This window comes from Bipolaris victoriae, assembly GCF_000527765.1.
Source record: "Bipolaris victoriae FI3 unplaced genomic scaffold scaffold_14, whole genome shotgun sequence".
Taxonomy (NCBI): domain Eukaryota; kingdom Fungi; phylum Ascomycota; class Dothideomycetes; order Pleosporales; family Pleosporaceae; genus Bipolaris; species Bipolaris victoriae.
The window spans coordinates 39,529-52,028 of NW_014575378.1; the positions used below are offsets into that span (position 1 = coordinate 39,529).

At 53.2% G+C, this 12,500-nt stretch overlaps 4 protein-coding genes across 4 annotated transcripts; 2 read left to right on the top strand and 2 right to left on the bottom strand.

The window, feature by feature from the left end:
* Positions 1-640: 640 nt before the first annotated feature.
* On the top strand, positions 641-2,170 carry COCVIDRAFT_90268 (hypothetical protein; the record flags this gene model as incomplete). The annotated part of the gene is made up of 1 exon (XM_014704555.1): positions 641-2,170. The coding sequence occupies one exon, from the start codon at positions 641-643 to the stop codon at positions 2,168-2,170; it is 1,530 nt and encodes a 509-aa protein (XP_014560041.1).
* A 1,140-nt stretch (positions 2,171-3,310) lies between these two features.
* COCVIDRAFT_90227 (hypothetical protein) lies at positions 3,311-5,139 on the bottom strand (the record flags this gene model as incomplete). Its single annotated transcript, XM_014704556.1, has 2 exons — positions 3,311-4,530; positions 4,581-5,139. The coding sequence occupies 2 exons, from the start codon at positions 5,137-5,139 to the stop codon at positions 3,311-3,313; spliced, it is 1,779 nt and encodes a 592-aa protein (XP_014560042.1).
* A 372-nt stretch (positions 5,140-5,511) lies between these two features.
* Positions 5,512-9,898, top strand: COCVIDRAFT_23694 (hypothetical protein; the record flags this gene model as incomplete). Its single annotated transcript, XM_014704515.1, has 4 exons — positions 5,512-7,507; positions 7,563-9,088; positions 9,141-9,288; positions 9,351-9,898. The coding sequence occupies 4 exons, from the start codon at positions 5,512-5,514 to the stop codon at positions 9,896-9,898; spliced, it is 4,218 nt and encodes a 1,405-aa protein (XP_014560001.1).
* A 629-nt stretch (positions 9,899-10,527) lies between these two features.
* COCVIDRAFT_34792 (hypothetical protein) lies at positions 10,528-11,861 on the bottom strand (the record flags this gene model as incomplete). Its single annotated transcript, XM_014704557.1, has 2 exons — positions 10,528-11,772; positions 11,826-11,861. The coding sequence occupies 2 exons, from the start codon at positions 11,859-11,861 to the stop codon at positions 10,528-10,530; spliced, it is 1,281 nt and encodes a 426-aa protein (XP_014560043.1).
* Positions 11,862-12,500: the final 639 nt, after the last annotated feature.

The following is a 12,500-nucleotide window of genomic DNA, read 5'->3' on the forward strand; positions in this document are numbered from 1 at the left end:
TCAAAGGTTTGCTTCCGGATCTCTCGGCATTTGTTTGCTACCTACCACTGGCTGCCAGTCACACAATAGAGCTCTTTCACGTCATATCTACTAACCCAACTCGCGCTCTTGACAGACGCCCTGTACCGCATGCGCATCCATCCACTTCTCTCACCTACACCGCATGTATTCACATGCGCTGGTGGGCGGTGAGTCGCAAGACCATCTCCCCTTCAGCTTCACGCAATCAACAACACGTTCACTTCGCGAGACGTTTCTCGCCGACCCCGATGAAGGGCAGCCACTGGGATACCGAAATAGGCTCTCCCATTGGGACTCGCCAGTGATGCAAGGGCCGCCGCCTACGCAACAAAATTATATCCCGTCACTTTCACACGACTTGCTGGTCGACTGACACCAGGGGCAGGACGCCTGACCAGACAGCTGGGGGCCAATGAGTTTCACCGTGAAGGAACCAATCGGACCGGTGAGGGAACGTCGTCAGCCTAAAATTTGACTGGTTGGAATTCGCAACACCATGGTCTTTATGCTCAATTCCACCACAATTGCCTCAATTGATATACTAGTGGGAAGTCTTTTATATATATCCAAATTTCTTGTTTTCTACGACGTACGACCATTGCAAGTTTCCAATTTTGCAATGGAAAGGACAGAAATAACAAGTGAGTTGCAGACGGGCAAGTCTTCCCTATTGAGGAAAAACACCCTGTCGGAGTTCGCACAAACTATTTTAGCGGACACAGACATCAGCAACGAACGCAGTGGGAGTAAGGAAAGAGGTGTTATATCGAAAGAAACGCAGGCGAGCCTTGACGGAATACCAGAAGAACTTCTCCTATACATCTTGCAGCACTTGAAGGACCAAAAGGATGATCTGGCCAGACTCTGCCGAGTGGATAGGCGCTGTAAGCGGATTTCACAAGAGCTGTTATATGGAACTGTAGGGGGTCTTCAGCCGCATCATGAGGATGCGCATGCGATTTCACAGTGGCCCGCACTGGCTAGAAATGTGCGGACTTTGGTATACGCATTTACAGATTCGGAAGACAAGGAGTCCGAGAGAGAAGTTTTTCTCAGTGTCCTCAGCAACGGGCACAATATTCGATGGATGACGTTGGGAGTCGACCACGCCAAAGCCAACAACGACGAGCCAATGAGTGCAAGGAGTACTACGGCGGGTTGGCTAAGATTATTCAACCAAGCCATATACCCCTCACTGGAGCCTCGCAACCAATTCTCCAAACTCACACACCTCTGTATCAAAGCCAGACCCCTGGCATCAAGGGATTTCCCAATCGAATCCCTATCCAGCCTCTTCCGCCTGCCCTCCCTCCTACACCTCCAACTGGATGGCTTCCACCAAACTACGCCCTTCAGGACATGGCCTATACCGACTTCCACAAGCCCCATCAAAGAACTCTTCCTACACCGCGCAATGCTAGACATATCCGCCTTATCCAACATCCTCATTTCCATTCGCTCCCTCTCCCACTTCGAATACAACTTCCACACCGCCCCCTGGGAGCCCTTCGCCGCAGAATCCAACCCGCTATCCATCTTCCCTGAGCACTCTTGGAGCCAGCTAGGCACCGCACTGCACCACCATCGAACATGCCTCGAGCGTCTCTCGCTCTCCGACGCTTCAGACGTCGGAATTATCGAGACGGTTTACCCCGAGGGTCACGACTTCGGCATCCTGGGCTCGTTCAGCGAGTTTGACTGCTTGCACAGCATGGCTTGTCCTCTCGACGTATTTGTTGATGTTGCCTACGCAGTGGATACGGAGTTCTCGGCGCTGCTTCCGCCACAGTTGGAAGCATTCAGTACGATTGTGCGCGAGAAGGAGGCAGATGAGGCGGCGGTACCCGTGGAACTTGTGACTTCCCTACGTAACGCTATAGGAACGAAGAAGCCGGAGGTATCCGTGTACTTTCAATATATACAGAGATGCCAAGTACGGACTTCACAGCGCCTGAGCGACGTAGCCAAGCGCGCAATGGAAAATGGAGTTGTATTATTCTTCAAGGATGGGGAGAAGGACCACGAGGCGTGGGTTGTGGGACAAGAGGGTGTAGAGGAAGACGACGATGATTCCATGGAAGACGAGGACGAGGATGTCAATGACGAGGATGTCAATGACGAGATTATGGACCACGGAGATGAGGGGTGACCCTATTCTTCCGCGCCTGATGTCTCTCCATCCCGAACTCCCCGGGGGAAAGCCACCGGGAATATTGTCCCCTGCCGATACGAATACGGATACGGATACTTTACCATCCGGGGGCCTTGTATATTGAGTGTCCTGAACTCCACTTTCTTGACACTACGCATGGTCTGGAACCGCGACACCCTAACCCAATGCACCCGGAAGAACATGGGACGTATAACAGCACGCCCGCTGTCATGTCAGAAACAGTATCTTTGCGACTACAGGATGTATACAATCAAGTAATCCGTTCAATATGGTGTTGATATCACCAAAGGGAAACATCTGGACATCTTCGCTGCCAAAAGACGACCATTCCGCACCCTGATCCAGATCGCCGCGCCAAGGGCGAGACATTTTCTTACCAGAGGAATTATATTGTCGTGAGCAGCCTACGGGTCTGCCGCTGCGCCTCTCTGGTGCAGGATCGTGCAGGAAGTGGGCGAAGAGTGCGTTGCTGGCGTCATGGACAGCTCCAATCGCAACGAGACTATCAAAGGATGGAGAGACCGCTATGATCCCGTCAGCTACGACCACAATAACGGCGTTTGGTTCATGGTGGCGGAGACGAATATAGACATGTTGCATGTTGTTCCAGCAACAACAAGGCCGTTTTGTTTCCTCTAATCTTGTTGGAGAAAAACAGCCAACTGCAAGACTTGATGTTGTAGCACGCGAACGTGTTCACATATCCACCACCGAGGTTGTTTCTTTTTTTTTGTTCTCGGATGGTGCAGAACTAAGGGATCTGAATATGTTATAGACGATATGGAAACGATGTTGCAGATGCAACGATTTTACGATGTAAATGAACAAATATTGGAATACGAGAATTCATCGCCTGATTGAAATTTTCAAACTCGAGAGTTTCCTAAACTGTTGCTTTTGCTGGGAACTTATTTTCATTGACTTTGCAAGGATGGCTATCAGCGACTTAAGGGGAAAGAAACTCAGGAATACAAGCGACTGGGAACTAGGATAACAAGATACACAGGGGGAGGAAGACGTGTGCCCTCCAATACCATACTAAAATACAGGGCAAAAAAGAAAAGAACAATTTTACCGCCTACTAAGGGCATACCGAAGAGAAATCCATAGGGTAAACTAATCTTCCGCATTCCTTGCGCTAGTAGCGCCATACGCAGTCGTAGGTTTGCTAGCGCGACCAGTAGCATCACCCCATGCAGCACCGAACCTGCGGCCGGTGCTTGCAAGTAGACCTTCTTCCTCTTCCTCCTCGAGGTCGCGATCAATTTGCTCCTGGTCGAGGGTGGGTGCCCTGAATAGCGTAGTGACAAAGACAATGAGGTAGATGCCCAAGAAGGCGAATTGAGCCCAAAAGAGAACGACACCGAAGAAGGGGAAATTGATCGTGACGCGGTTAATAAAGGTGCTAAGGACAGAGGGGGTGCAGACCTGCTGGGCCGAGGGGTTGGTAGCAAGTTCGCTGCAGGGCTTGATGAGGTCCTTGTGCTCGGCGCAGTCGGGTTGCTCGTCAAGGCTGTTGGTCTTCATGTCGCAGTAGGTTTGTGGGCCCCAGGTGGCGTACTGAGGAGCAACGACCATGGCGACGGAATAGTTGATGGCAAGAACAATGAGCGTCAGGAGCACAGTAGCCATAAGGAGAGCTTGAGGTGAAGTGTGGCCCTTGCGAATCTTGAAAATGGTGATCCAGAGGAAGCGGATGCCGACCGTAGCGATTCCGACAACAGAGGCGGAGAAGAAGAAGAGGACAAGGAGCAAGAACAGAACATAGTCGATAGGGAAGACCTTGGAAGACTTGACAAGAATCCAGTTGAGAGGCTGGAAGATGTTGATGTGGCCGAGGATGTATCCGCAGTGAGCACCGCAGATGGAGTTCTTGGCCTTGTCAATGCCAGTGATGAGCATACTAGCAAAAATAACAAGGGCAAAGACGAGGAGGATGAGGCCGCCAAGGAGCTTGAGCGGACGGAAAAAGGCCTCTGTCCTAATCCAAGCCTTGACAATCCAATGGCGGTCCTCACCACTGGACTCAGCAGCCAGGCGTTCGCGGCGGATCAGAGTGCGTTCTTCGCGAACAAGGGCTTCAAGCTCGCGCCTGTCCCTGCTATCCAATCCACCCTCACGGCCCTGGCTGCGGCCTTCAAGCTGCCTCTGGCGCTCACGGTTGGACTCTAGTTGAGAAGCAGTGTTCGCGGCAAGGGTGGGGGCCGAGATGGAAGGTGCCGACTTGATCATAGCAACAGGCAGTAGCGCCATACCGGAGCCTGTGTAGAGTACATAGAGTACGGTTCCCACTGTGATGAGTAGGCCGAGGGCAAAGGATAGAGCGCGCTCGCCATCTGGAGGGCTGTTAGCTTGTGTGTCTGAAGTGCGCCTTGGCTGTGCTTACGGTTCTCAGACAGGAGGTGCTTGAAGTAGTCAAGATCGAGGCGCTTGTCGTCCTTGGCCTGCTTTGCAAAGGGTACGAAGAAGCCTACAAGGAAGATGGCGACGACAAAGACAAGGAAACCAAGCGTCCACTTGATGGCGCCGCCAATGCGCTGGCCGGCAGTCTGCTCTCCGTGCTCGGCAGCATCCTCGTCGTATTCCTCATACCAGAAGTAGGTAAAGGGAATCACAAGTAGGCAGAGAACAGCGTCAAGAGAGTAGAGCGAGTAGTAGACAATGCGCAGAGTGTAGAGAATGCTGTCGACCTTGTCCGGTGTGGCCCAGTCCTTCTTGCGGCCTAGGCTGGAGCGGGACGTGGACGAGACGAGAGCGACATCAACGGGGATCAGCAGGACCGTAGCGAGCAGGGCAAGCGTAGTGAAGATGCAGACAATGGTGACAGCGGCAGCGCGATCGCGCGGCTTCTGATAGACGTAGACGAAGGTGGACGCGATGAGGAAGAGGAGGCCCACGGCGACGGCGTAGGCCACCCAGATGAGACTCGTCTGGATGAGAGCCATGATGGATGTCGCGGAACTGGAATTAGGAAAAGCGATGCAGAAAAGAAAAGCGAAGGCAGATCGCAGGCCGCCTTTTTGGTGTTTTTTCCTGTTTCCTGGTAGTTTGGCGTGCGCCGCTAACAGTGGTGGTACATGGTGCTGTTACAAACCAGCGGCAGCAGCATGACGTCCCTGTCGCGTCGCAGAGCGGGGATGATGCATGCAGCCTAGCAGACGCGTTAGCCACATCGGGCCCGCGTCCATGCACGCATACCCACACTTCTCTCTCCACGACGCGACTCAACACCAAGACAAAGCATCGCGGGCGCTGTCCCCTCCAGCTCCGCTCACCTTCACCCCGCCCTCCAAATTGATCTGAGCGGAGCCATCGCCATGCAGTGCTACACGGAAATAGCCCCGCCCACGGCTGTCAGCCATGCCCTCCACCTCCCGCTGCTGCACGCCAGGGCAAACAACCTGGTCGTCGCAAAGAACTCATTGCTGCAGGTCTTTGAGCTCAAGTCAACCACAACTGAGGTCACGCCGGGCGGAGGAGACGAGGCGGAGAATGCAGCCGCCAACTTGGACACAGAGGCGGCCGATGTGCCCTTGCAGCGCACTGAGAGCACTGCCAAGCTGGTCCTGGTAGGCGAGTTCCCTCTCACCGGCACAGTCGTGTCGTTGGCGCGCGTGAAGGCGCTCAGCACAAAGTCGAGGGGCGAGGCGCTGCTGGTGGCATTTCGGGATGCAAAGCTAAGCCTGGTGGAGTGGGATCCCGAGTCGTACAACCTCCATACAATATCAATACACTACTATGAGAACCCAGACTTGCCCGGCATTGCTCCTTGGTCCGCTGATCTCAAAGACACGTACAACTTTTTGACGGCAGACCCCAGCAGCAGATGTGCCGCCCTCAAGTTTGGCTCACACAATCTCGCCATTCTTCCCTTTCGCCAGCGTGATCTCGTCGACGATGACTACGACTCGGATGCTGATGGGCCCAAAGAGTCCAAGCCTGAGCAGCAATCTGCATCGGGGTCTCACACAACGCCTTATACCTCGTCCTTTGTCCTGCCGCTCACAAACCTCGACCCCACCCTTACACACCCCGTCCACCTCGCCTTTCTGCACGAGTACCGCGAGCCCACGTTTGGCATCGTCGCTGCCTCTCGAGACACGGCCCCGTCATTGCTCGCCCACCGAAAAGACATTCTCACATACTCCGTCTTTACGCTTGATCTCGAGCAAAAAGCCTCGACTACGCTCTTGTCCGTCTCTGGACTGCCGTACGATATCACCAGAGTGGTTCCGTTACCTTCACCCATTGGCGGTGCTCTACTAGTGGGATCAAATGAGATTATACATGTCGACCAGGGCGGCAAGACAAACGGCGTGGCTGTGAATGAATTCGCTAAAGCCTGTACTTCCTTTCCTCTCAGCGACCAGTCAGACCTGGCTTTGCGCCTCGAAGGCTGCAGTGTTGAGCTTTTGTCTCACGAGGCGGGTGACGTGCTAATCGTGCTCAACAATGGACGTCTTCTTGTACTTACCTTTACGCTTGATGGCCGTACCGTATCAGGCATGACAGTCCACCCTGTTGCAGCAGACCACGGCGGTCACCTCGTCAAAGCCGCCGCCTCTTGCACCAGCAACCTCGGACGAGGGCGCCTCTTTGTTGGAAGCGAGGATGGAGACTCGGTCATGCTGGGGTGGACTAGCACGGCAAGCCATCTGCGACGAAAGCAGTCCAACGCGAACGTCGACACGGACGAGGACATGTCTGATGAAGAGGATGTGGAAGACATGGAAGATGATCTTTACAATGATACGGCCCCTGCTGTCCAAAAAATTACGGCTGCTGCTTCGGAGCCTACTGCGCCGGGCACCTACACATTCCGCATACATGACGTACTGCCAAGTATAGCCCCAATCAAGAATGCCGTCCTACACCCAGGAAAGGATACCGAGTCATTGAATAGGGGCGAGATAATTCTTTCGACCGGACGAGGGGCTGCTGCTGCGATAACAGCCCTGAATCGTGAGCTCCATCCCGTCACTGTGGCTACAAGACAACTCCCTTCAGCACGCGGCACTTGGGCTGTGCATGCCCGGAAACAGGCACCTGGAGATGTCACTGCTGCTTTTGGTGAAGACATGGAGGCCAACATGGCCACTAATGTAGACTATGACCAGTATCTCGTGGTATCCAAAACTGGCGAAGATGGAACCGAGAGCACTGTCGTGTACGAAGTCAATGGTAACGAACTCACTGAAACTGACAAGGGTGACTTTGAGAGAGAAGAAGGCTCAACGTTGTTCGTTGGCGTACTGGCAGCAGGCACAAAGGTTGTGCAGGTAATGCGAACTGAGATTCGTACTTATGACTCTGGTAGGCTCCAGCCCCTGTGCAAAACATCCTGTGCAATAACTAACCAACCCTTTAGAACTTAACATGGATCAGATTCTGCCAATGGAGGATGAAGAAAGTGGCAACGAGCTCAACGTCATCAATGCTAGCTTCGCGGACCCATACCTCTTAGTCCTGCGCGAAGACTCCAGTGTTAAGATCTTCAGAGCTACTGGCGATGGCGAGCTGGAGGACGTCGAAGCCACCGGCTTGTCCAACTCACAATGGCTTTCAGCGAGTCTATTCAAGTCTGCTAGCTTCACAGAAGTTTTTGCTTTTCTCCTCACACCCGAAGGAGGCCTTCGTGTATTCGCAGTGTCAGATATGGAGAAGCCATGTTATGTTGCCGAAGCTCTGAGTTTCCTTCCACCTGTTCTGGGCATGGACTATGTCCCCAAGCGTAGCGCCATCAAGGCTACGATTACAGAGATCTTGGCTGCTGATCTGGGCGATGCAACGACCAAATCACCACACCTAATCATCCGCACATCGAGTGATAGCCTCGTCATCTACAAAGCTTTTCACTCTCCGTCACGTTCAGCTGCTGATCTGTGGACCAAGAATTTACGATGGGTCAAGCTTTCTCAGCAACATATACCACGATACACTGAAGACGGCGGTGCAGAGGATTCTGGATTTGAGAGTACTCTCTTGGCATTGAGCGACATTGGTGGCTACAGTACTGTCTTCCAACGAGGCACTACCCCGGCATTTATCTTCAAAGAGTCGTCAAGCGCGCCGCGTGTCATTGGCCTGAGTGGAAAGCCGGTAAAGAGTCTGACATCCTTTCACACTTCCAGCTGCCAGCGTGGTTTCGCTTACCTAGACTCTACCGATACGCTCCGTATCTCTCAACTACCATCACAGACGCACTACGGTCACTTGGGCTGGGCAACACGGCGTATGCCTATGGATGCCGAAATTCATGCTCTCGCCTACCATTCTTCGGGCTTGTATATCGTTGGGACAGGACAGCCAGAGGAATATCAGCTTGACCCGTCTGAGACTTATCATTACGAACTCCCCAAGGAAGACATGAGCTTTAAACCAACTATTGAACGTGGCGTTATCAAGTTACTGGATGAGAGGACCTGGACTATCATCGATACGCATGTTCTCGATCCACAAGAGGTAGTCCTCAGTATCAAGACACTTAATCTTGAAGTCAGCGAGAATACACACCAGCGTAAGGATCTTGTTGCAGTGGGCACTGCGATTCTCCACGGTGAGGACCTAGCCACCAAAGGCTGCATCCGTATATTCGAGGTCATCACTGTAGTTCCCGAACCAGACCGTCCAGAGACCAACAAACGCCTCAAGCTCATTGTGAAAGATGAGGTTAAGGGCGCCGTCTCCGCAATCTCAGAGCTTGGTACACAAGGATTCATGATCATGGCCCAAGGACAAAAGTGCATGGTACGAGGTCTCAAGGAAGATGGCACTCTTCTTCCTGTTGCCTTTATGGATATGCAGTGTTACGTCAGTGATTTGAAGAATCTGCCTGGCACAGGTATGCTGGCTATGAGCGATGCATACCGTGGTGTATGGTTTACGGGATACACTGTAAGATTCTTTTGTGTAATGATGGGTAAGCCAATTGCTAACCATTGAATAGGAAGAGCCATACAGAATGTCTCTCTTCGCACGATCAAAACACAGTCTCGAAGCCATAGCCGTCGACTTTATCCCCTTCGAAGAACAACTCCACCTGCTCGTCGCTGATGCAGATATGAATCTGCAAGTCCTACAGTTCGATCCTGACAGTATGTTCACCATCACCCCTTGCCCCACCCTTCGCACCCTACTGACCATGTCCACCCTGCAGACCCAAAATCTGAAGCTGGATCCCGCCTCCTCCACAAATCCACCTTCCACACCGGCCATTTCCCCGCAACCCTACACGTCGTCCATTCGCGCCTTAGAATGCCCTCAGCATCCGACTTCGCCGGCGCAAACAACAACGAAGATGGCGACTTTGAAATGGACACCTCGTCTCCCGACGACAAAACCACGCAACCCCTCCATCAAATCCTGTGCACATCTCAATCCGGCACGCTGGCCCTCGTCACCCCGCTAAGCGAAGATACGTATCGTCGCCTATCCAACCTCAGTGCGTACCTGTCCAATACGCTCGATGCAACTGCAGGACTGAATCCTCGTGCTTTCCGTGCGAGCGATACACCGGATGGCGGGTGGGACGCTGGGACTGGTGCTAGGGGCATGCTGGATGGGAATTTGCTGATGCGGTGGGGAGAGCTAGGCGAGAGGGGACGGAGAGAAGGACTGGCAAAGTATGGGGAAGGCGAGTGGATGTTTTGGGGCGAGAGGGAAGTGCTTGCTGGTTGGGGAGTGTTTGGGGGTAGGGGCAAGTGAGAGTTAGGAAGTGAGGGGGTTTGTTGTATTGGGTATTCTGGGATGAGAAAGGAATGAAAATTACTTATGATTGTTATCCGTCCGCGTTTTGTTACATGAGATGATGTATGCTGTGCCGAGTGACTTTAGCACTTCACTCCGTTCATTTCATCCAAAGTCTAATTCGTAAAACAAGAAGAGCAAGAATCGACATTGCGGATTCCATCGGTCTATATAACCAAATTAAAGGAGAAAGTACTAAAGAGAGAAAAAAAGCTCTTAAAAGAACCGTGCTTTGGTATCCTAGGCTTCTTCTTCTTCTATCTTCTTTCTCTCGCTCGCTGTCGTCACGTTCGACGCAAAACAGGCTCATCGTCATCACCACACCACTACCACCACCACTGATGCATCCATTCATCAGATCATAAAATAACACACCGCAAAACCAAGAAAAAAAAACAGAACAAAAGACTCCCACGACGCCGAACCCTGGGATACAAACACGCACACCTTTCTCATATTTTTCCTCGGCGTGCGTTTTTTTCCCCAATTGAAACCGTTTGCTTTCCATGGTAAGTGTCGTGTTCGTAATCTCATACCACTGTATCTATCCCTTCGCAGGCAATAAAAAAGTATGTGCAGCAAATAGTTTACTGTGATGCACACTGGACGCGCTCAGCACCGGGGTGCATTTCGTCTTCGTCGTCTTCCATGCCGCCCATACCGCGTGCACGTGCACCCTCACCGCCCTGCTCAACGTCCTCGAGGGTAAAGTCCTCGGTCATTGCGTCTGGTGGAGGCATGACGTCCGGAACCTTGCGTGGTGGTAGGACCGACTCGAGGGCGCGGATCTGCTCAGGGTTCATCGGCCCGCCTTCCTCGTTGCCGAGGCGCTCGGGGAACTTGACGTCGAATTGGATGTACAGGTTACCAAAGTCGTGGTGTCGGTATGATGGCATACCTTGGCCGCGAATCACCTTGACCTCGCCAGGGCTGATGCACTCACCAGGGATGATGTCAACGGTTAACCATCGCTCATCCAGGTGCTCAATGTGGATCTGGCCGCCAGCAAGCGCCGTCAGCAGGTCAATCTCGGCGTGGTAGAAAAGGTCGTCGTCCTTGCGTTGGAAACGCGGGTGGGGCTTCTGCTCAATTTCGAAAACAACGTCGCCTGGCTCTACGCCTGGCAGCTGGTCACCTTCGCCCCGGAACTCGATCTTGTGGCCGCTCTTAACGCCACGGTCAACGTGGACGTGTAGGACCTTGCGCTCGATAATCGTCTTCTTGCCGTTGCACTGCTTGCATCGGTCCTTGTCGCGGATAATTTCTCCCTCTCCCTGGCAGTCTGGGCACACAGTCTGGAAGCGTTGGATCATAGGACCCATCTGCCTCATCATGTGCTTCATACCGCGACCGTCACAGCCAGCGCACTTCTTGACAGCGCCCTCCTTGCCGCCGACGCCGTTGCACTTGGGGCAGATGACCGACTTCTGAAGCGCCAGCTTGGAGACCTTACCGCGGTAGACGTCCTCAAGTGATACCTTGTGGACATGGGAGATTGTGCGCGCCTTCTTGGGTCCTTGTTCGCGTCCACCTCCCATGCCACCGCCGAACATGCCGCCAAAGGGGCCGCCGCCGCCGCCAAAGAACTGTGCGAACAGGTCCTCAGCAGCCATGCCACCTCCGCCGCCCATGCCACCTTGTTCGAGACCCTCCTCACCATACTGGTCGTATATTTGGCGCTTCTGGGGGTCGGAGAGAACTTCGTAGGCGTGTGAGAGATCCTTGAACTTGTCTGCAGCCTCGGGGTTGTGTGCGTTCTTATCGGGATGCCACTTGAGGGCACCCTTCTTGTATGCTGACTTGAGTTGTGACTCGGAGCAGTCTGGCGATACCTGGTTCTGTTAGGCTACATTCTTTTGTGGGTACAGAGCAGGGCTATGCTTACCCCGAGGGTATCGTAAAGCTTGGTATCCTTCACCATGGTTGCGGTTGCAGGCTGTGCAGTGATGTAGAGGGGCTAGTGGGGTCGCAAAAAAAGTCGGACTGAGGGGCAGTATAAGAGATACGGGTGAGTGATGTAGAGCGTGAGTGGTAAAGTCTGGGGGAATCTTTTATATGGTCAGCGTCAGGCCATTGGGTTGTGGTGCGCAGCGGCGTACGTAGACACAACAAGGCCAGCCTTGTGAACGGCGGCCCGGCAGTGAAGCCAGGAACAGGGGGGCAAAGGGAAGGAAAAGCACTTACCAATCGTCGCCACAGAAAGGCAAAACGGGAAGAGGCGAGCACGGGGATGTGGCTCGAGACAGTGGGTGTATTATTTGTGTGGAAGCAGATGGTGATGGCCGGCCGCCTGTGGACTTAAAAGTAGTAGTTGCAAATACACCGGCAGCGCCGAGCGAGAGAAGATTCCAACCCATTCCACGGCCTTCCATGGGGCCTCGCCAGCCCAAGATAGCCTCAAAACACCCGTCTGTCTGCCCAAATTGCTCGCCAGGCCCCAGAGACTCGACAATTCACGATAATTCAGCCATGATCACCTTTGAACCGCCATTTCTACATCAAATGCACATGTCCTCGGTGCTCAATTCTTAGGAAAGTTCCAATGAACGCACGCTCGGAC